Here is a 24479-nt window from a genome sequence, read left to right on the forward strand (position 1 = left end):
AAAGCACAGGAGTCCGTGGAGCACGTGCGTGTGCAGCAGCCCCCACTAGAGTCTACACGCTCCTGGCCCTCGGCCTCTGGTTGGTCCTGGCAGCCTCGCCTCGGCAGATACCTTCCATACCCCACTCCCTCAGAGGAGCCAGGAGGCTACCGTTCCCTCAAATGCCTTTGCAGCATCGCGCCGCAGTGAAATACACATGTACAAATCACCACTATGACCAAAAGAGGGGGGAAAAAAACAGCAAAAAGAAAAACACAAACTCGCACAGGTCCACTATCCTGCAATTAGTCTATGTTTGTTCCCCAGAGCAGTGTTTTTGGCGCTGCGCTGTGCCATGCCAGTGGCTCCTGGCAGCTGGGCAGCTGTCTGGCGAGTGGTGCGCGGCCGCTCCCCCCCCCTCCCCCTCCCCCTTCACATGTGTGTGGTTTTTGCCAGTGCTGTCCTGCAACACTAAGCCCCACACAGCAAGCAGCTCGTCTTGGCCCTGTGATGTTTCTGCTGGCTGATGTCATCTGCTTTTGTGGGTTATTGTTCACTAAAAGCTAGTGTCGTGTTACCATCTTTAAGGGTGCCGGGCACATCAGCGGCTTCTAATGAGGCCAGAGGAGAAGGAAGGCGCTCGGCTGCGAGGAATATAATGTTACTGGGTGACAGGGGCTGCAGGGAACCTCAGGTCTTGGGAGAGGAAGAGTTTCAGTGTGTGCACGCAAGCATACATGTTCATTTCAATACACATATACATTCACATGTGCACACTTGCAGCCACTCAGATGCATATATGCTGGGTAGGGTTTTGAAAGAACTTTTCATGTCAAACCACAAACCTGGCCCTCTTGGCCTCCGTTTCTCTCTCCAGAAGGGGAAAACCCGTTAAGAGTTTGAGGCGTTCATTGTGTGTCTTATTCCCTATGCAGACTACATGATTTCAGTCCGATTTAACCACGGTTTTGTCGTAGCTGACAAATTTCCAGGGTCGTGCCCTAATATTAAAAGTTGAGAACGACGTCGAAGGAGGAAGCGTCTTGTAATGTGAGATATTCAATGACCCGCGATTTCAAAATCTAAAGCATAAAGTCTAACATGTCAGAATGTTTGGGGAATCTCCTATGACTCCCGTGTGTACACTGACACTATGACGACACGCGATGAGAAGGCTACGATAGATAGGCTACATGATCTTCTAATGTGGCCAATCTCCCGACCAAGACGCAGGCAAGAATTTGGGGTTCTCTGATCGCCTAGTCTGACATGGTCAATTGTAAAAGACCATTGTGGAAGACAAAAAATGTGTAATCTGCACAGGCCATTAGTCTATGCATAGGAGTTGGCCCATGACGGATAGCTCTCCAGCTCTATTGTCTTTGAAGCGTTGGTCAGCGGTGGTTTGGCTTGACCACAGTGATGATTAGAGATCCATGGTAAGGCCATTACCGACATCTGGTTGAGTGAGTTTGAGTTTGTCTCATGTCCCCTCACGGAAAAGGCAGTTTAGGTTCAGTGACATATGCTAGAGGGGTTGTGGTCACAAAGGCTCCACTTTCTACGCTGCTTGGCCCCTCCAGATGGTACTAAAACCCGACATAAAATCCAACCAAACTTAAACACTGAACACGAGCGGAGATATAAAATAGTTAAGGCAGCAAAGAGCATGAATGCAATGGTTTCTTTGACATTTCACTTTACTTCCTAATATTTGGTAATGGGGAAGATGGTAATATTATTTTACTGTTGAAGGGACCTAGGCCAAGTTACATGGAAAGTTTAATTTATCAATGATTTGAAACAACTCAACAGAAATATACTCAAATTATAATCTTGGGAATTATTGAATAACTCGTAGGAAAGACTTGGATGTAACTGGATATGGAAATGGTTTTCTAGCCACCAGGTATTTAAAAACATGGACATCTTGTAATTCATGGTTTACGGTCCCATTATCCATTTGCACAGAAAATAGTGCACAATTAAAAGTCAAATAGTAAACATTTTATTCATCACTTGATCCTTACATAATGAATTGTGATATGTAACTGAATACAATATGAATGAATAAATCACAACCAAGGATCACAGGTACATTCAACTTTTTTTCATTTCATCATTCCAATGTTGTGAAGTCCTCATAGTTTACACCATGTCATAAAGCTTGGGCATGGTCAAGCACACTCAGCCATGCACTTAAGACCTAGCATACTGCATCTTAAAAGATCAGGAAGATGTGTTCTGTGTATAATCAAAAGAAAGGTAAAAAAAAAGCAGCAAGTGATCTCTCACCATAAGAACACAAACATGTAAGATCTTCCAGGCTAATTAGCTTTTTACATGTTGCATGCAAATAATAATCACGTGAACTCATTCATTTCGACATCTTACGTGTTGTTGTGAATTTGAACATGTCAGTTTTGTGCTTGGGTACGTGTATGAGTGTGCATGTCATTGTTGCATTCGCCTAAATGTGTGGGTGCATGTACTTCAGGGGATGGTGTGAACGGAACTGGGAATGGGAAAGAGTAGGCGTCTCCCCCGTTTAGAACCAGAACTCGGACACAAAGATGTGGACGTTGACGATGTTCCGATGCGAGACGACCCCAGACGTGACGTAGTTCATGGCCAGCTTCAGCACGATGTCCACTGGGCCGATGACGCGCTTCACCTGACGCACGACCCCTGAGAGCACAGACACACAAAGAAGCAGCAGGAGTCAACAAACATGGCAGCTCTCCTCTCACTCTTCTTTCTTCAACACACACACACACACACACACACACCCCGCTGAGGGAGAGAAGCATGACTCAAACCGCCTGGCCATTTTAACGCCTGGAAGTGATGAGGGCGATGGACGAATTCACAGTCAGGCACTAAGACTCTACGCTAACCTCGGTTAAACATGATGACAGGACTGTCAGATCTCTTTCTTGTGAATCTGGCCTTTGTTTCTTCCAATCCCCCCATGTCCCTGTACACCCTCTCCTCCCTCGTGTGCTCCTCCCACTCCCTGCGGATGCGAGACACCCTGCTCGAGAGTGATGCGGGGGAAAACACAGCCCGAGCCCCGACCAAGGATTACCCCATGCCAGAGGAATTCACTGGAAGATCTTTTTAAGTGAACATGCGATTACAGAGGAGTGAGGGAGGGGGGGAAGCGCTGTGTTTACACAAGTTGTCAGCGCTAGCGCTGTAGCGCTGTAGCGCGCTAGCTTTCTCCCCACCATGCACTGGTGACATTTCAACTCCGTCCTGCTTGAACAGCCATCGACAGCATGCAGTCAAGCAGTACAATCCCTCCCCTGTCTGTCCCTCTCCTCCCCTGTCTGTCCCTCTTCTCTTCTGTCCCTCTTCTCTTCTGTCTGTCCCTCTTCTCTTCTGTCCCTCTTCTCTTCTGTCCCTCTCCTCCCCTGTCTGTCCCTCTTCTCTTCTGTCCCTCTTCTCTTCTGTCCCTCTCCTCCCCTGTCTGTCCCTCTCCTCCCCTGTCTGTCCCTCTTCTCTTCTGTCCCTCTTCTCTTCTGTCCTTAATGTCCTTTACTCTCTCTTTCGTCCTTTTCTTTCCATGCCCCCCATCACACACACACACTCTCACACACTTTTGGGTTATATTCACACACACTCTCACACACTTTTGGGTTATATTCACACACACTCTCACACACTTTTGGGTTATATTCACACACACTCTCACACACTTTTGGGTTATATTCAGCTACAGAACATCAGGCACCTGGCTGAAGACATTCACAGCCAGAATAAGAATCAATACCATGCAACCCTCAACTCTGACACTGTCGCTCTGCAGCTTCCTACCACCCTCTCACTCTTCCTCCATGATACTGCTGCCATTGCAGGATTAGAAGAAGGCGATCAGCATCTCGGTTCTGGGTTGGGCCTTACAGAAGTGATGGTCATGTGGGCATGAGTGGAATGTGTGTGGGGGGGGGGGCAATGGGATATTAGCACACTGGGAGGCAGATGCACTGGGAAGGCTGCTTCTGCCACTGCCACTTCATCCTCCTCAGCCTCAGTCTTGTTTGTGGCACAGTAGGGTAAATGAGTCCCATGTGTTAGAGTCACGCAATCCGCAGTCCCCGTCGGCATTCCTCTGGGCCTCTAACTTCAGTTCCACCATGGCGAGAATGCGCGTGCAAAGCGACTGAGCCTCCTCGTCTAGATCACTGCGGCGGGCTCGAAGATTCCGGCGATAAGCATCTGTCGGTGAGGAGAGGGGCCCAGCTACCAGGAGTTGCCACACTTGTTTTTGTGTTTTGGGCCTCTGTTGCATAGTGACACTCCACTGTGAAGAGCAGGATGGGGGTTTTATTGTTTCCAAACCATGAACGCCATTAGGGTAGGAACCTTTCTGTGAACTCACGCAGAGCTGTGGTAATGTTCAGAGTATTGAGGGACATGGAAAGATTTTCCCTTTGAAAATGATTTTTCAGCATGAATGTATGAAGTGATGCTGAGTTGTTAAGTTCAGGTGTCTTGGCTTGCACTGATCAGAACTTCAAATCCTGTGCCTCAATCGTTTTCCCATATTTTTACCAGAAATCTCTGAATGACCACTATACTTAACATTGAACATGTACTGGACAATGTGTACTATGGCAATGACATAATGATATGATACTTGATTTCACATTGGAATAGCTTCGCTGTTTGGATCACATAAAATGTCACATTCACATGGGCTGACCACACTTGACCTTCTGATTGTTCCTTGAGGAAGGCCAGAGAGTGGTCAGAGATGAAGACAAAAAGAACACAAATGGCTGAAAAGGGGTGTAAAACAAAAGGCCAGAGCAAACCTCTGGCCTGTGCTGAGTCTAAGAATAGCACCCCACAAGAGTCCAGTTTAAGAATGGCAATATGAACTTTTCTGGAAATACCAGATTACACAAACGTCAACCAAACCTTAAGTCCTTTTGAGCCTTTGCACACGTCCATATACAGTATTTACACAAGAGTGATTAATGTATTATTAACACAACCAGTTTTTATGTTGTCAAAATCTCTTACATTAACAGCAAAATGTGGTCAGTCGTTCGCCCTTAATTATTTTTTTGTTTCATGATAGAATATTTGCGGCTAGCTCATAAATTTTCATATTTTCTTCCGGTACCTTGTAAGTATTGATGACACTTAAATAGTAGTGGTCACTGAGCAGTTTGGGGTTTGCAGCATACCACTCATGCCATTTGGGCTCTTCACAGTCATGTTTGTGGTGGCTGCAGAGGTGACCCTACTATCGCATAACCATCTACACATAACCCCTGTTTTTCAGCGCATTTTGTGGCACTGTAAAGTAGCCAGTGAAGAGAAAATAGTCCTAAGTGTATGGTAGCTACACAGGCACTGCCTCAAAACAAAGTCAAGTGAATGCCAGGAGGCATTTGTCATCCTCAATGGCTACAAGGGCTGCGATATTGAAGGGTTACATGTAAACAGTACAATTTCTGGGTTTTATGGTTTTTACAACCCTGGGTAGGAAGTGTATGACAAAATCCAAAATGAGTGGGTTTAACACCAGGGACAAATGAAGAGTTTGACTTCAGGCCTCACCACAGTGTAGTATAATGACACGCTGGCTGTTGTGGGATGCAGGCTCGGCGCAGTTAAAGCCTTTCGTCCGGCCCCAAGCGGCGCCCAGCGCACACAGGGAAGACCTGTGATCCAGGCCCCAGAGCACTCGGCGGCATGGTCCAGATGGTCCCGCTCGTTTCTTGTGTGCTTCCCCACCGCCTGCTTACTGCTCTCTGGTCACCCTAACCAAACACCCCCCATAACCACTCCTAAAAGGAGGACGTTGAGCTGTGCCTGTGCCCTTTAAAAGGCACGGCATGTGGGATGGTATCATTTTAAGGTCAATTAATGATGACTCATTGCTACTGATCTCCGAAAATTGCACTGGAGAGTTTTCTGGAACACTTCTCTCTGTGGAGTATTTCCATGGTGGAAAGGAGCTGCAAATTCAAGTTTTAAGTGTTTTTTCCCCACAGTGGTCAGCTGAATAAAGTGGCAGGATTGGTTCAACCCGCTCCTACTGAATTATGTGCATATACAGTGGGGAGCTCACATGTTAATAGATGTTCACTCAACCTTATCGCAACCTTTTTGCTTTATCGTAAAGTTACACTTTGTTAAGATTTACATGTAACGTAAGCTAATTGCTTGCCTCTCAAAGATGAACAAGTGCATACTTGTTTTGTTCCTTCATACATTAATTTCCACCATATTTTCTCACATTGCAATATCCAACATCACTCTTGCCTGTCAAATGAAACATATACACATATAAAGAGAAGCACCCAAGACTGTACTAAATTAAAGCCGATAATAAATCAATGGGCTCAGATGATGAGTGTTTCTGCCCTGTCTCTGCGGAGTCGCTGGGACACATGCAGTGAGTGATATCTGCCTCGGCGCCCAGACCACCCGGCCAATGCGCCTGCTGTCAAGCGAGGCAGACACTGTTTTCATTATCTCCGGTAATCCCTCTTTTGACAGAGCAGGGATTCCTCGTGGGCTTGGCCCGTCTGTGTGTGCCTAATGATGCCATTTCATGATTCATTCCCTGACAGCTCTTCCCATCAGGAGACCTCCTCGGCTTCTTGCCCTGCCTTGCCCTCGCGCTGCGCTGTGCTGTGCTGCTCTGCAATCCCAACGCTCTCCTCATTCCTCATACATCAACTCGCACGTTCAGTGAACCAGAAAAGCACATTTTCCCGCATTTTGTGAGAGGATTTGAAATTGGTGATGAATAATAATTTTTTTTATGACATTTCTCCTCAAGTACTTTCATCTGAGCTCATGTTTTATACACTGCTTGTAGGATATTTTGAAAACCATCAACAATTCACCTGCTTGAGCCTCAGTGTGATCCTACCCCTCCCAAACAGGACTAATATCTCAAACCAAAATTCCTCTGTGGCCTGTGAAGGATACGAGCAAATGACACATACCTAAGCCCAGACCGAATTTACATCTCCATTCAAGTTTTCACTGCTGTGGCAACAGTATCGCATCAAGGGTTTTTATTGTTTGGACTAGGCCCTGACCATAGAAGTCTTTCTCTACCTGGTGTTTTAAATGATTGGAATCATCTGCAGTTGACATGTACTGCACACTGGCTGTGAATCCTTCCTTGAGACAGCCCAATGATTACTGGGCACGTACTGCACACTGGCTGTGAATCCTTCCCTTGAGACAGCCCAATGATTACTGCACCTTCCGCTCCTCTGTCTTGCTGTTGCTCTGGTGAATTCCTCATGCCCGTGGTAGTCGGTGGGAAACGCTGCAGTCCTGGGCATTTATTTTTTGTGGCTGCTATGTCATCCGCAGCCCAGGCCAGTGTGAGAGCCTGCCTGCTTACCGGAGCGTGGTTTGCGCTGACTGACTGGCAGCCCGTGCAGTGAATGAGAATGGGAGCGGTCCTCCACTAATATTGGTCTCTAAGTGGAGGCCTGCGCTCCTCCACTAATATTGGTCTCTAAGGTCACTGAGGCTGGATATGTGCGATTCTGTACTTGCATCAGCACAAGGAAACGTCATCTATGCACCCCCCCCCCCCACACACACACACACACACACACCACCACCACCACCACTACCTGTGGCCAGCCCACACACCAGAGAGGTGGATGGCTTGAAAAGGCCTGTAGCAACAGCTGCCTGTTGAGAGATGGTTTGCTAAAACAATCTATCCCAATCAAAGATGGATGATTGTGTGAGTCATGCATTCATCTCCTGTTTGTCTTTCTGAAAATGTGTGTGATATGTGAGGGGTGTCGTTTTTGTGCCCATATACTATCAATAGGCGTGGGTCTGGATACCTACTGGGTGGTTTGAGCCTGCATATGTTTTCAAATATCTTTTTTCTTCCACTCTAAATGGAGGGGTGAAGTTTCATGCTGGATTTCTCAGCGTTTGATTGCTCCAATCAAGCTGTCTCATGACCTCCGGGGTTCCGCAGTGTTTGTACAGATGCACCAGACTGCCAACGTTCTCATCCAGACGTGAATCCCAAAAGAAAACCTCCACTCAGACAGACAGTGATGGATGACTGAGGCAAACTAAGCTCCAGTCCTCCCAGTGTGTGGTGCATCACACAGGCCAGGCGAGAGTGTGTAAAAAGGGAGAGAGGGAAAGACTGAAAGAGTGGGTGTTTTTTTTCCAGGTCATTTCTGTGAGCTAAAGGTATAATTATACACTAGAGGGATTTAGAAACCTTTCAATAAATTTATTCTAGGGCGGTCAATTGATTAAAGTATTTCAACACCAATTAAAAGCTAGACTGTCCACAATTTTTTTTGTCTAACAAGCAACTTATTCTATTCGGAAATTTACTCGCATCAACATGGGAGTGATGCAAGATATGCTTGCTTTATGCATATTATGTATTCATTACTGTAACAGGGGAGCTACATCAGGCGTGTAACTGAAGCATTCCATTTGTGTTGCGTCTGCTACAACAACTAGCTTCCACTACGATCAATGGAAAAAAAAAAATATGCGTCGCGAACGGAACGCTTCAGTTACGCCAGAGACTTTCTAATGAGGAGACACAGCACTCAAAAAATCCTCTATAGAAACGTCGACAAGTGAATACATTGAGCCAATCATGTGGTGTGTTGTGAATACATTGAGCCATGTCATGTGGTGTGTTGTGAATACATTGAGCCAATCATGTGGTGTGTTGTGAATACATTGAGCCATGTCATGTACATTGTCATGAAGCCTTGCGCACGCGCATTTCTGCCAAAATAGATGCCTGATAAGTGCCCAAAAAGTGTTGCAATATGGCCGCCGAGTGGAGGGACTTGCCTAAAAGGACTTTGGTTACACGCCTGGTGTAGCTTCCCTGTAAAATCAATGGGCAACATCATTGTCCAATGTCAAAGATTGTCAGAAATTCTCACAACTAGGCTGTAGAATTTAGTTCAAATCACAGCAGAGTTAACTCAAACCTAACTGTTAATGTATGGCAACAATAGATGAGCACACTGCCCTATTACTTTAATATCATAGTAGTCTTAAAATGTACATATATGTAAATCGACATACGTTGTCCTCATAGTTGATAGGGCAAGAATATCCAATTGCTCGACGATCAAGTGTTCTTTGAGATCAGTGGGCCACCTTTATTAGTTGTGTGCTTTGCTACAAAATGATACCTTATGGTATCCTTACTGTCAAATCAGGAATAAATAGCTAATAGCTTCATTCTTGCCGATAGACGCATCTTACAGGGCTTTGAAGTTAAACGTGCCTTCAGATCAGATGTAATGCTACATGTAATGCAACACTACAGATTCTAGATTCAAGATTAATTCATTGTTACACCTCCTTATGTGTTTTAGGAGAGTGAAAATCATGGTTTTCCTAACAGAACCAGTGTCAATGGCATCAAAAACATTGAGGTCATGAAACAAATATGTGTTAAAGGGGAATTTCGGCATGTTCATCAGCCCCCATGTTCATCCCACCAAAGTGTAGCACTGTAGCTGCCTGGCCACTTTAGCTGGTGGCTGCAGCAACTCAAGCTAGGTAAAGCTGATTGTTTTTTTTTTTTTCCCCGTAGCGACAGTAGGCCTACCCGCTGACCTTGAGAAATGGACATCTATATGAGAAATCACCGGAATTCCCCTTTAACACATTATTATTGCACTGAATCAAATCACCTACAGTATAGAGAACAGAATTGTGGAATTTTCGGATACGTATGTACACTGTACATAAAAGCTACTGTAGCCTACAATTTAACAAATAGTCCAGTTCTGTATCCGTCGGTAAACGGATATGGGTGTATTTCTGTAGGGCGCCTTTATCTGTTCTCAGGCACCATAATGCCATTTATTAGCCTTTGAGTGGGGTAAATAAATGCTTTTGTCTGACCTTGCATGTTTGTCCCATAGCGTTACATTGGACGGCCGTCTGACTTTAGATCACAAAATGGCAGTCCTGTTGTTGAGTGTTGAGTTGGCTGAACTCTATACATACTGCTCTGGCACAGATTACGATGCAGTGCCACTACATCACATCCGTTACACTACTTCCTCCTAATTTACAGTACACCTGCATAACATACTTGGTCAACCGCAACCTGCCTTCAGTTAACATTGGCGTCCTATATGGTTTGCATGATAGAATGGAAGCATGGTCTTTTTTTAGACTGACAGGTTCAACATGTCCTCAGAAATGTTGGCCAATATGGAGGGGATGCCTATGGAGATATAACTGTGCCTGTTTGCCGTAGTAGGCCTAAATGTAAAGAAACGGGCAGTAGCAAGTTGAGCTTTGTAAGGTCAGTAACTCAACATTACAGTCCACAGAACAGAAACCTATAGAAAGAAATCTATAGCATTTAAATAGATTTTATTTTATCTTCGTAGCGTTACCACTGCGTTGCCTTCCTGTTCAGCTGGTCACCACATAATTTGCTCATATTACGACCCATTTGTTTATTGTCTTGAAGGCAATTATGCTCCCATTAGTCATCTCCCAGCAGCCAGATCAACAGATACCTTGTCTTAGCTGAATTACTGAAGCTAAGCAGGTGTGGGCCTGGTTAGTCCTTGGATGGGAGACCTCCTTGGAAAACTAGGTTGCTGCTGGAAGTGGTGTTGGTGGGTGGTCAGTAGGTGGCACTCTTCCCTCTGGCCGAAAAGATAGATCCCAATGTCCCAGTGCAGTGATGGGGACACTGTACTGTAGGAGATGCCGTCCTTCGGATGAGATGTTAAACCGAGGTCCTGACTCACTGTGGTCATTAAAGATACCATGGCACTTATCGCAAAGAGTAGGGGATTCTGTTGTCCTGGCTAAATTCCAACCTGGCTCATTCAATCTGGCCCCCTAATCATCCCCCACTGTAATTGGCTCATTCACTCCTTCACTCTCCACCTCAAGCTGGTGTGTGGTGAGCATTCTGGCACATAATGGCTGCCATGCATCACCTAGGTGGGTGCTACACATTGGTGGTGGTTAGTGAGGTCCTCCTTTCCATGTGAAGCACTTTGAGTGTTGAGAGCGCTATATAAATGTAAAGTGTTCAGGCAAAAAGTGCCACTCAACAAAAAACAAACTGTTGCCAACAGATGTCACGGAACTCATAGAAAAGGTATTTCAATATAAAACAAATATGTTTGCCCTTATATTTTGTTTTACGTTAATAGTAAATAAGCACTATTAAATCTTAAAACTCTGTTTTAGTAACCAAAAAATACATCTGAGATAATAGGCTATATACAGTACAATATATCTGTCAGCCACCTACTTTGTGTTAGCATCTTAGCAAGCAACTACCAGCCATTACCCAAATCGAATGTGGCGGGATGTGGTTGCCTGTTCTCTACATTACTGCACAGGAAAACTGAAATCCTGTGAACTATGAGGTCCATTAATTGATTTCAATGGTGACTTCAAAAGACTTTAACATAATATCCTACATTCTAGCCATACATACTGTGTACTTATCTTTTTCAAAGGGGTCTCACACATTGAATAAAATTATGTTTCTGCCTCAGTTAGACCTTCAAAGTGTTCTGACCCCAGGACTAGGATTCATGTCACTTGATGTCTAACAAACCAAGATCAAAGTGTTTCTGGTTATCTACATAGTCATAACAACTAAACTACCCTGAGGACATATTATGTGCGTACAGTTATGTACAGTTAATAGTGCTTTCCTTGTGCTCCTTAATGTAAAGCGATGTCATGGCCACCAAGGACGTACAGTATAGACATTACTCACTGCATGGCTCACAACAACGTATTGTTAATTACTTGGAAACCCAAGAGACGGAAGATCATTTATGGAATCGTGCTGTAGTCATTCCTGCTTGTATGACTTGTCAGCCATCTCTGACAGCACTGTGGCCAATGTTTCCCAATGGACTAACTCTGAAGATTTATAAGTACCCTCCATTGCGAGGCCCTGACATACCTCTGTCACCACATTAGCCAGACGACCTCCAGTGAGTTTAATGAACAGAGCCCTCCTCACGTCACCAGGCACCCTATGAGAGCCATCTGACTTTGATAGGGGGCCTCTAGCGAAATGGACCAACCTGCGGGCAGCAGCGACTCACTCACCAGAGCTGCATCCAGCAAGGAGCCAAAGCTCATGTGAGAATACTCTCTTTACAACGAGTGCAAGACCGCCTTTCATGTGGTCCGCAATTAACGGCTCTACAGCCAGGCGAGACACCAAGAGGACGCGACAGGACATCTAACAATACAGGCAACCACATGAAATAAAGCAGCCAGAATTACGTCTGAATACATTCACATTCACAAACGCACACACACATACTCACACACATAGTCATGGGTACAGTAGACACACACATTTGTATACAAAATTCCAGTTAATGGGAATTAGTGACATCAGCACAACATTGGGCAAAACAATAAGATTGGCTCCGTCTGTCCACTGGGATGCCTAATTAAGCTCGTCGTCACTCCTGCAGCTGACTAAAGTTGTCCTATGAATCTTGTATGATGTTGAGCTTTTGTGAAAAAGACATTTATTTTAAATGATTGATAAATTATAAGGGCAGGACTCGCCTAACAGTGTGGACAAGATTTAATACTATTTCTTCTCCACTCTCACAGACTATGGTTTACCTTTTTTTTCCATTTCCAGTCTGCATTCTTAGTTATCCAGCAGAGAGAGACGTATGTCCTCTCCTACTGTCTGGGATCCTTTTCTGCACTGAGTCCATCTAGCCATTGTGATTCTCTGCTACTAAATGCCATAGCACTGTCTAGACAAGGGGAATTGAACTGATACAAATCAAGCCAAGTGCCTGGTGAGGAGTAGGCTTCATCAGCCTTAAACCATAGACACATGGATGTTTTTCTTTTTTCCCCAAGAGAGGGCATGTGAAGTTGCAACTTAAAAGAACCACTTAAGTAGTGCAAGCATCCACATTTTTGTGCTTTTCAGATGGTCTATTTCCACCCACCCCCAACCCTCTTTCTGGCCTCACACAGAGGCACATGTGCAGTTTGTTTGGTTGAATAAAGAGCTGTATCATAATGTAGAATTAGGTCAGAAAACCACTTTTGTGTCTCGCAGCAAATTTAATTGAGGGAGGCCTCGGGGGTTAGTCAATGGTCCCTGGGTATTGTTAGCTAGCCAAGTGGATGCCAGAGTGCCACTCACCCACGATCATTCCATGCTCATAGCGCTTGAGGATGTCGAAGGAGTTCTGCATGTTCCCCTCTAGGATGTCGAAGACAATGTCTGAAGAGCCTAGTTGAGGCAGTGAGTGTGCTGGAGACATGGTTCTCAGGAAAACGATCTCTGTTGGACAGGACAGTTGGGAACAGAAATAAAGGTTGTTGTTACCACTGAAACTTTTCCCCAATTCATGAGACACATATAGAGGAAAAACAAAGCTTCTGGTTTAACTATTAGCTGTTGAATTACAACATGTCGAGGATGAAACATTGGTTCAGACTTTTAGACTGATTTTATATTTAGCAATTCACCTGGAAGATCCCTAAAAAATGTTGGCCAATCAGAGTAAATCCAATCAAATTTGATACCAAAATAAAAGCTCAGCAGCAAAATCAGCCTATAGGGTTTTCAGAGCATACTGGAAAATCATGAGAAAACTGAGCCTTTTTCAGTGAAAAACTTTGCAGTGAATGTTACAAATTAATTGAACAGGAGCAGTTTAAATGCCTCGCCGTTCTGTCAGAGAAAACTATAAGTAAAATTGTAAAACAAAAGGTCTTCTTATTCATAATAAGCTACATAGCTATTGTATCATCCGTCTGGTTGTGTGTGAGCCAACATAAGCAGTCATTTGAAATGATTTTCAAACAATTGCCAGTCAGTTGTATTGTATACTCTTGTATACCACAAAGTTAAGACAGCAACAGGTGTTAACGTCCACCACAGTCTTGTTCTGATATACTGAGAACATACACATTTAATTTAGCAAGTGTTTTTTGAAGATGCAATTATACCAGGGTGCAGGGAAATTGTGTGTAGTGTAAAATCAGACTAGGGGAAATTGAATACACTGTCGACCCTGGAAGCATAAGAAGCATAAGCACTTGGAGTGAAAACTATATTCAGAATAATGCTGTGGTAAGTCTGGTAAAGGCTCCCTGCTTCTCTTGAATTCAGAGGGTGCTGAAAGAAATGTTAAGTCGAAACTACTTTAAATAAAATAAAAGAACTGATTTTCCTTAATGTGCAGCTCATAAGTGTCCATTTATCATACTTATATCTTACACACAGATTGATCTGCTGCACAATAACCCAAACATTAAGCTAAGTCATGAAGAAAAATTACTGCGGTTTTTAGTTTACAAGGCTTTTAGTATATGCTATACAGTTTGTTTTACTAATACATAAATAAGTAACAAACTGCAAATGCTGAACAACTATTTCTCATCCAAGTACAAAACTGATTTGATTGAGCTAGTCCAAAATGACCACATATTACAGATGAAATGCTGATGTCAGTTTAAGTAAATGTCAGTACTGAGATTAGTAATGTTTTATTAGCCATGGCCCATAGCAACCATTGCAACATCCTTACCAACAAAAACATGCAGCTGTGAACTGAAAGAACCCAAGTGGCCTACCTTCTGGTTTGGTGAACTCTCTGAAGGTGGGCAGGGAGATGACAGTGTGGGAAATTGAGTGTACTGGGTCCAGGACACAGCTGATGTCGTTAGGCTGGCAGGACTTGACACAGCGGATGGTGTCAGCTCTCTCGACCCTCGGCCTGCTAATATAGGGGAGACAAAAGCTCCTGACCTTCTGCAGTGGCTATAAAAAGGCCTCGCAGCCTGACCACTATCCTCCCTTAGGCATACAATGACAGGGCATCTCACATGCACCACATAATCAGCGGCACAGCAGGCCAGCGAAATGTCCACTACACAAATATTATTTGCACAAATACAGAGAGCATGCTGGATATAGAACTCTAAATCAAACAATCGTGTCTGAGGAAGAAAAACAATAAAACAACAAGTGGCCAAAAATCACATAGTAAGAAATGGGGTGGTCAACTTGTGTCCTGCCATTCATGGTTTTGATGCATTCACAGTGGAGAATGAAACGCTACACCCAGTCAGACACTGTTCCACAGCCTACACGAGAAAATATTTGGGTTTGCTGAAGCGTCCGCAGCACTCATATCCGATAATCTCTCGTAGAGAATTTATGGGGCAAGGGAGTGCTAAATTCTGGAAAACATGACAAGACAACTCCCTTGTCTCTCAGTTTTGTTCTCACCATTATTTAGGGTTTTGTTTATTTCAATGCCTAATCAGTGGCAGCTCCGGGGTCTGAACTGGGTATGCTGCAGGGCAACCCCCCCCCACCCCCCCTCACTCCTCCAGCTTGCCCTGTTTATGAGCCCCACCTACGCACCCACGACAACGCCACAAGGCACGATCCCCACTTCCACATGCCTTGTGCCGGAATGGGGCCTCAGCTTTAAACATCTGGGTCTTGCAAGTCGATGAGAAAGGCAGGCCTCTTAAAAAAACTCCCTCTGGGTCTGTCAGAAGTTATCTTCCTTGCCTTGTTTCTGTAATAAACTGCACTGTCTTACCCACTTCGTATCAGTTTCACGGTTGTGCCAGAACTGTTGTTGCTTGTGCAGATGTGGCTCCTCCACAAGTCACAAATTAAGGGATCTTAAGATGTTTGGACAGGCAGCAAATCTGAAGATAACGATGACATTAAATTATATCTTGATAGTGAGACACCCTATCTACATTTACTGTATCTCAAGCGGCCAGGCAAATTCCTTTCATTTGTCAACTCAACTAGTCCACAGCGATGTCTAGGGTCCTCTGCAGTTGGTAGGCTCTACTGTGGAGTCTAGAGTCTCAATGCGCCAATGCACACTCCATATCCCACCGCCTCAGAGCTCCCTCAGCATGATTGTATGCTGGTGAAACCCCTGAGCCAATATTGGGTTGCAGGCTTACTTTCATGAAGAGCTGGGAGAAGCCCCTGACAAGAAGTCAAGCCACTGCTGGGTACCGGCTTATAATTAGCAATTAGCGGGGAGGTCCACGTTTTGCTTTGGGCCAGGCCAAGCCACAAAATGTTCTCCTAGTTTATAATACCTCGACTCAGGCGCAGCACAGAGAGGAAGCCCCCAGGGATTTGGGCGAAGCACCATGACAGGCGATCGGGTGAATTTACGAGAAAATAATGACCCTGGGTGAACTGCCACTCGGCACGGAGCACCAACTTCAAAGTAAGGCAGCAAGTGGAAGGCTAATTATGCCCTGTGTGTCTTCACCATAGGAGGGGTCTGCAGTTCTGTGCTCACGTGGCTCCACACAAAATCCCAATATTTTAGGCCAGAAATAAAAACAGCTCTTTGGATGGAAGTCTTTCTGGTCAAGTAGGAGATTTTTTCATTTTTTTAGGTAATTATTTATAGTCGGGACATTGATAACGCCCCAACATAAACACTGTAGGCCATCATTCATGTTCAGAGCGGTGATGTTGCTCCACCACAAATTGTTCAGACCACCGGCCAGAACCCAGATCCCCATAACTCAATGTCAGAAAGTCAGAAGGAAAAAAATGGGTCTGTCATACTATTACTTTAGGAACATCCCCAACAAAACAGAGACGTGCCTCCTTCTGTCGTTTCAGGTCTACCTGACTAGTTATAATTGATCACAAACAATGAGTGGCTCTCTTAGGTCCCCCTACCCTGAGTTCTCAAAACCGCTAGCCCATCAGTGTAGACTGGTAAACAAGACGGTAACTGGTGCCCCGTCATTTGTTTAATTATGTGGTAGTAAAACTTCATAACCATGGAATTAGGTGTCTGAGATTTATCCTCATTTATCCTCAAAACATCACCACATACAACTTGTATCTAGTTCTTGAAATACATCTCTTTTTTAATATCAGCAAGAAAATCTTAATTTATCTTGAAGCTGTAAATGAAATCCATTAGTGACAGGAGAGATCTCTAAATAATTAATAACATGAACAAAATAGAAAATGAAGACATTTGACACCTACTTGAGGACAACACAAATGTCTCTTTAAAGTAGTCAGGTAGTTTGGGTGGTTTATTAGCCTTTTAGAATATTTCTTAGCCCTAAAGCACCACCTAGTGACTAAAGATACGAGGTGTCTATTTGTGCTTCAAAGCCTGTGCATGTGTTAAGATCTCCTAGGAACGTCCTCAACCAACGGAAGGAGAGAAGAAGTGGGTTAGTGAGTACTTGACTATCAGTGGCTCTCTTATATGAGTTATCTGTTCATCTGTCATGATGATTACATAAATGATCTCAGTAACCATGGTGATGCTCAGTTAGGGGTCACAGTGTTGGGCAGGCTTGGCTGATCCTCGGTGACAAACACCAGCACTTTGGCCATGTAAGTGCTGAGCATGCCATGCCGAATGAGCGTCATCACGAGAGACACCTCGAAGTCCTTTGGTTTGTCAATGGGCCGCTGCACTGTCATCACGCCACCAGAGGGCACCCTCTGTGTGCCAAAGTAGCCATCTTCGTTGCCCTCCATAATGGCGATGTCGACTTGGTCGCCTGGGAATATGTTGGAGGGACCCATCCGGAAGATGTTGGTGGGCGTACGGATATTGATGGGGAATGTGAGTTGGTAGTGGGTTATTCTCACAGGCAAGGTCAGGCACTCGCTACTCTGATTGCAAATCAAGCGCTCACAACGACTGTGAAGGAGAGACAGCGGGAGGAGACACACAGAGGAGTCGGAGAGAAACAAAAACAGACAGCAGAGAGAGAGAGAGAGAGAGAGAGAGAAAGACACAGAGGAAGAGTTGATGAGTTGAATGCAGTGGGTGGCATGCAAGCAAACCAAAGTGGTGTGGTAGTGAAGTGGCTGGTAAACATCCACACAAGACTTGAATTTCTATCTCACGTGCTTAAACAAACTTCTTCCTCAGTGCAAATGCATCTACTTTATCCAAAGGTGCAGTAAAGGCTGGCATTCACATATTTGTCACAGGCCAACATTTCCTCTATTCATCTCATCATGTGCCTGCATTCCATTCTCTGAGAACACATGCATGCTGTGATTGATGTGTAAACTCATCAGCATTGAACATGCAGATCGTTGCAGCCAAGTAAGAAGCTTTAATTGTTCCAGAGTACCCACAATGGGCGTTCACTCTCTTTGTAAAATCTCTGACAACAACATATGCAGAAACTATCCTTGTTTTTCACTCTTTTTCTCTCTTACACCTCACAAAGACAGAAGGTCTCAGTGAGGCTATAACTAATGTGAACAATAAAGATGAACCATGTTTCTTTGACACAGCGTAGTGTGTGATGGATTTTTTTACATGCAGTCTCCCGGATTTATATGTCTAATTTAGGTGTTGTTGTGTTGCTTTTGTGAGCAGTGATTTCTGGATTTTTGGGGGGCAGAGTGGGTGTGAGCAGAACTCTGCGGAATACTCACGTCTCTCCGGAGCGCCGGTAGTTGGGAGGACAGGTGAACGACAGGCAGCGGAATCCACCCTGAACGTTGAAGCAGCTCTCTGATTCTGTGCAGGTGTGTGTCCCTGCCAAACACTCATCCACATCTGGGCACAAAAGACAGGATGAAAATCATGGTTAACCTCTGGAGTTTGCTTGCATGTGTGTGTACAGTGAAAATTGTTCCAGAAAACTACAGTCAAAACAATGTATGGTGGTAGAAAATGAAAATGATCAAGCATGCTAATCCCTAGTCATGCTTTTACTGCATTCACTTATGTCAATGTGATAGTATAATATCATTATACAATTAATAGTGATTAATTATGCAATAATATTAATAATGATGAATAAAGAGGAAGAAGAATGTCATAAATATCTATTCATTTTTCTGCGTCAGATTATTCGCTATGACATTAACCTGCCATTGGAGATTTTGGCCTACTTGGTACCTTACAGAAATGTTGAATGTTAAATGATTAAGCAGCTTTATTTGAACACAAAATGCATTTTTGACTTATTTCTGATCTTCAGATGAAACATCTCAAAGACCACTGCAACCTACCAGCAGAGGGAAATTGAAGGGTTTAACACATGCCTGAGAAACTACTCTCTCTTAGATCTCACCAGCTCCACAGCAGAGGAGATACAGTAGCAGCACTGCAATGTTACTAATTGCTAATGGCCATTGATGAAGAGTTAGAAAGCTGCCACTGATTTGATGACTAGGTCATCAAATACACTGCATGACAAACAAATAGTAGATCCCAGAGACAGAGCCTCTAGAGCACCCCCTGCTGGAAAGAGCTTGCAGTCTTCAAAGGTGCCACTGGTTATGGGACACCAAAGCTGTGTATCAGTGCAAGAAATAAGCAACCTCTAGATGTACACAAACAAGTTTCCTACATTCTTGTAATCCCTGTACTAAACTGAAAGAGAGATTGGCAAATATTAGTAGTTGCCTAGGTAACATTACATAACATGCTTTATGGTGTCAGTGACTGACTGGACAGTGGTGGGATTGCTCACCCTGGCAGCTGCGTCCATTGGGGGCTAGTGTGTAGCCTGTGTCAGGACACGAGCAGTGGAAGCTCCCCGGACTGTTGTGACAGCGATAGGAGCAGATGTGCCCCCCAGTGGGAAGTGCACACTCGTCAATATCTGGAAAACAGAGCAACCCAATAAGAGTAAACAGAGGTGCTCAGAGCAGAAAGGTGGAGCTCTCGAGGCAAGATCTCCCTTCCCTCTTGTTGCAACAGGATATTCAAAAATTGAACAAACAAACTAATTGTGGACATCTCCTATGGTGTGTGAGAGGTGACCAATCCATAGCTAGCTTACCCTCACAGGTGATGCCATCTACATCGCTGAGCTGGTATCCACGGCGACAATAGCACTGGTAGGAGCCATAGACATTGGCACACTCTTGGCTACAAGGGTTGCTCTCACACTCATTAACATCTACACACAATAATATCACATGAAGTTAATGAATGACTAAAACATATAGGCATACTGTACAGAAACAAAATGTCCAATTACACAGTGTCTAGTAACAATTACAATGATATTGTGATATTTACATATAAAAATGTCTTATTCAGAAGGTGACAGTGGGAATGTGAGACAGGACAATTACACCATTACATACAGTTAAGGTTTCTGGTTCTTTGAAGCACCCCTTACCATCACAATTTCTGCCATCACTGGAGAGTTTGAAGCCTGTGGTACAGCTGCATTTGTAGGACCCGAGAATATTTTCACACTTGTGGGCACACAGGCGGCCAGGATAGTGCCTGCACTCATTGATGTCTGAGTTGCAAAGGTAAATAAAGGCAGGTTAACATGCCAGTTACAGCACAAACACATGGAAGGGATGACTAATGGAGCACAAACGCATGGAAGGGATGACTAATGGAGCACTCCTTACCTTCACAGACCCTGGAGATGCTGTTGAAGATGTAGCCACTGCGACACTCACAGCGATATGAGCCCACCAGGTTAATACAGCCATGGCCAGCACAGGAACCATCAGGTTGTTTGCACTCATCAATGTCTGACACACAACACATGATAAACAGCTCAATAATTGTCGTAAGAATGACTGGAGAGATCTAATGTATAATTTAGAAGTATGTTTCCATGATAACAAAGAGGTGTGTTATAGAGTGTGGCCCTCTTTTAGCAGCTGAAGGGACCTGGTATCTTTTTTTTAATTTTTTTATAATTATATTTATTTGATTTCATACATGTAACAGAAATTGCTTATACCAGTACAGACATATTAACTATTATCAATTTACAATCCTACTCAGGGACCTGGTATCTGACTCACCCACACATCTAGTGCCCTCTTCGTTGAGGTGGTACCCACGTCCACAACTCACAGAGTTCCTCTGGCAGGTGTAGGAGCCCACGGTGTTGAAGCACATCTGTCCAGTGGGACAGGGCCCACTCTGGCTCAGGCACTCGTTAATGTCTGCCACAGAGACACACAGTCATGGAGCTTCAGGTGCTAAATTACATGTCCATACATCCATTTAACACATTCAATTGCAGCAGGTGATCAAAGATGTACAGAGAGGACCAATCACAAATATATTGGGAAAATATAGCTGTGTGTTATCCTTCCTGTATTCATTTATCCATTATAAAGTGACAGTTTGGCAGCAAATACAGAATATTATACATATATTTAATAATGAATATTTTGTTAAGGCAATCTGTGGTACACTCATCCAGTCAGTGTTTGCATAATGTTTGCCGAATGCTTGTTTTATTGAATAATGTGATTACTATAATGTTTCTTTGTACAGTATAGACAAGTATGTGACAAGGTCAAAGAATTATCAGAGCAAGAAGGACTAATGCATGCACTATGACAAGATAGGTCTATTTGCTTTGACTGAGCATGGTGGATATTAATGATTTTTTGGAAGCCTTGAATGTAGAGAATCCTGACTCCTGAGCTCTTCCCTCACCAATGCAGCTGCCCAGGGCGTCCTGTATATAGCCATCTCCACACTGCACTTTGGGCCGACAGCGGAACGATCCCGGAGTATTCTGGCACGCAAACTCTGCAGGACAGTTATGTGTACCAGTCTCGCATTCATCAATGTCTAGAGGTAAATCAACAAAACAGCGGGGTTTAGTTTGAGCGCTCAGAAATTAGTTAAGCATAGCCATCAAATGAAGAAGAATCAAATTAAATGAGAATTTTCAGATTGATATACAATTTACACTGATCATAAAAATTAAGTACCTGAAATTACCCTGAACGTTTTGTATCGGCTCGTATAACAGTGTATTAACAGTATTGGTGTACTGGAGAGAACCCCATTTTGTGTTTTGGGTAGTTATTTTGGGTTAAAGTAAAGTACTAACTCCAAACCCACTTCACATGGGACACAGCCATTGTCCAGTTTATTGTGGTCTTTTTACCAGCGGGTGGCAGCACTGAAACAGACCTTTGCATTGGTTGCTGTCGGTTAGCTCGTAGCCCGTGCCACAGCTGACGTCGCGTTGGCAGCGGTACGAGCCCAGCGTGTTGATGCATCGCTCCCCGGGCCGACAGCTGTAGCTGCCCAGCAGACACTCGTTTATATCTGCGCCGGAGAAGACAAATACTCAACCTAATCAATCACACGCTAGTGACAAATACTCAACCTAATCAATCACACGCTAGTGACAAATACTCAACCTAATCAATCACACGGTAGTGTTGTTATTTACACTTTATTAGACAAATACTCAACCTAATCGATCACACGGTAGTGACAAATACTCAACCTAATCAATCACACGGTAGTGTTGTTATTTACACTTTATTAGACAAATACTCAACCTAATCAATCACACGGTGTTGTTTTTTTTTATTTTAGAGAAATTACACTTTAGAACTTGCAGTACACTGAGAAGAGGGATGATACTGTAATTTTACAAAGAGGAAGTCAGGAAGTCTAACTTTGCTATAATGTCTGAGGTCAGGGCATGCATGTCATTGGCCTCGGGTGTTACATGAGGTTACTATTGGGGCATGTATGTGTGTGATCCTCGGTAAGCTTGTAAAAATAACTGGGAGTTGAAGAGGAAGTCGTCTCACTTACCTTCACAGGCTTTCCCATCTGGTTTGAGTTTAAACCCTGCATGGCAGGCACAGGTGCCATTACCTTCACACTTCTGACCACACTTAGCCTCTGCCAGTCCAACAGAAAGGCCACATGTCGAGACAGGGAGACGGAAGACAGAAAGTACGACATTTCAAAATAAGATTCCAGAAGACAGCCCCTCCCTCATGTAGCTCTACTCGCTACAATTTACAAAGTAGCTTACCTTTGCACAGCTCGTTGGGTTCTGAGAGGTCTGCAGAGTCAGATCCCGTGCCAGTGACTATATGGAGAGAGTAGTGTCAGCATGTATGTCCTGGTAATAGCCTAGGCTACCACTAGAGGTCAGACTACAGTTGACAAATGTCTGGAATTTGGTTTAGTCTCTAAGATGTACAACTCAGGGCATTAAACTACTACTGAGTCAATTATTCACGGGAGATCTTTATAGTATTCTTTAGGTCATCTCCATGCATTTCATCTCTGGAGTAGAGTTTTCTGTCACCAGTCAACACACACTGCAATGGTATTTTCCCTGGGGTCAGTATTGGTCTGAGCCCTTACGAGCTAATCTCTGACAGCATGCTTGATTCGTATACACTGTTGCCTAGCGACTTGTGCAGAGCGTTAGAGCCCCTAACCCTGTGGAGAGTTGTTGTCCTGGGCATCACCTGACAGGGTGCCGTTGCCCTCCAGCTCCGGGCTCCCATAATTGCAGCAGGCGCGGGACACCAGGCCACACTGGTAGCTCACGGAGAGACTGTGGTCACAGGCCATGCCCGTCTCCTGCGCTGCCTTCCCTAGCAAGCAGCAGTCGCAGCACATCTGAGGGGTGCAGAGAGGGGGGGGGGGGGGCAGATAAGGGTGGAGGGGGGGCAGATAAGGGTGGAGGAGGCACAAGTTCAAACCAGCCACTCGTGACATCACTCTCATTCATGCTCATATACCTATCATAAGCAGTCAAGAACTGTGGCATGCACTCTCGTTATCCTGAACAGGGCTGTGGCATGCACTCTCGTTATCCTGAACAGGGCTGTGGCATGCACTCTCGTTATCCTTAACAGGGCTGTGGCATGCACTCTCACTGACACATTTGTAAACCACTGTGTCTGGCGTACGTCCTCAATGTTGAGTGAAGCTGTCCAGATGCTACTGAGTGGTAATGAGCGGTAATGAGTAACATACATAGACCGCAGTAATCACATTAGGGATACAGAGCACCAGGTTATTAACCTGGTTTCCTGTGCATGACACAAAGCCGTGAGCCCACAGAACACTACGGTTCAGATTTATATCCGACACGGACAGCTACACGTTCCAGTGCTGTTCTGTGCAACGTGTTTCATCCTGCTTAGTGTAAACACAGGCAGGAACATTCGCTCTTGTCCTGACACAGCACGTCCGCTCTAGGTGAGCAGAATTTAAAGTGTACAGACAATCTCTGGCAGGCTGCACAAATTCCCTTGTTTCTGTTTTGCCTTATTTACAGTTTAATGGAGGCGCATCCTATTATAGCCCCACCTCCCCCAAATACACACACACACATGTAAGTTTATGTTGGAGTTACGGAAAGGAGCAGGGAGTTTCATATTTCATCGCTCACCTTAGCAGTCTTTGCCTCACAGGTGCTGCCTGTGAGAAGGGCCTCGCAGGCACCTTGGTCCTTGGCCATGTTTATGCCACTAGTGCAGCTGGTGTCCTCCAGCACTGCTGCACAGCACTGCTCCTGGGCTATTCTGTCACGACACACACACACACACACACACAGACACAGAGAGAGAGAGAGACGGAGAAAGGGATGGAATGAGAGAGAGAAAAAGAGAAACACAACAAAAGTCAAAAGAAAACATACAAGGAACAATTAGATCCTTATGCAATCAGAAGGTTTTTTTTTTTTTCAAGACTAGCCAG

General features: G+C 44.4%; 1 protein-coding gene across 3 annotated transcripts in view; it reads right to left on the reverse strand.

Moving 5' to 3' along the window:
• Positions 1-1964: 1964 nt before the first annotated feature.
• Positions 1965-24479, reverse strand: part of fbln1 (fibulin 1) — a 28492-nt gene continuing 5977 nt past the window's right edge. Inside the window, exons 3-17 of one of the 3 annotated variants that reach the window (XM_076271533.1) lie at positions 24172-24304; positions 23210-23393; positions 22795-22851; positions 22569-22658; positions 21930-22067; positions 21444-21581; positions 20798-20941; positions 20393-20518; positions 20149-20274; positions 19804-19923; positions 19492-19623; positions 18446-18569; positions 14599-14744; positions 13160-13300; positions 1965-2667 (exon numbers count right to left, since the gene is read on the reverse strand). In XM_076271533.1, coding sequence (XP_076127648.1) covers positions 2528-2667; positions 13160-13300; positions 14599-14744; positions 18446-18569; positions 19492-19623; positions 19804-19923; positions 20149-20274; positions 20393-20518; positions 20798-20941; positions 21444-21581; positions 21930-22067; positions 22569-22658; positions 22795-22851; positions 23210-23393; positions 24172-24304 — 1939 coding nt within the window. In that variant the 3' untranslated portion in view covers positions 1965-2527. The other 2 variants (XM_076271534.1, XM_076271535.1) reach the window with 2 other exon arrangements.

Source organism: Alosa pseudoharengus, unplaced genomic scaffold, assembly GCF_046254945.1.
Source record: "Alosa pseudoharengus isolate Yale_2024_CS ecotype anadromous, Long Island Sound unplaced genomic scaffold, YU_APseudo_1.1 YU_APseudo_1.1_scf_10, whole genome shotgun sequence".
Lineage (NCBI taxonomy): Eukaryota > Metazoa > Chordata > Actinopteri > Clupeiformes > Clupeidae > Alosa > Alosa pseudoharengus.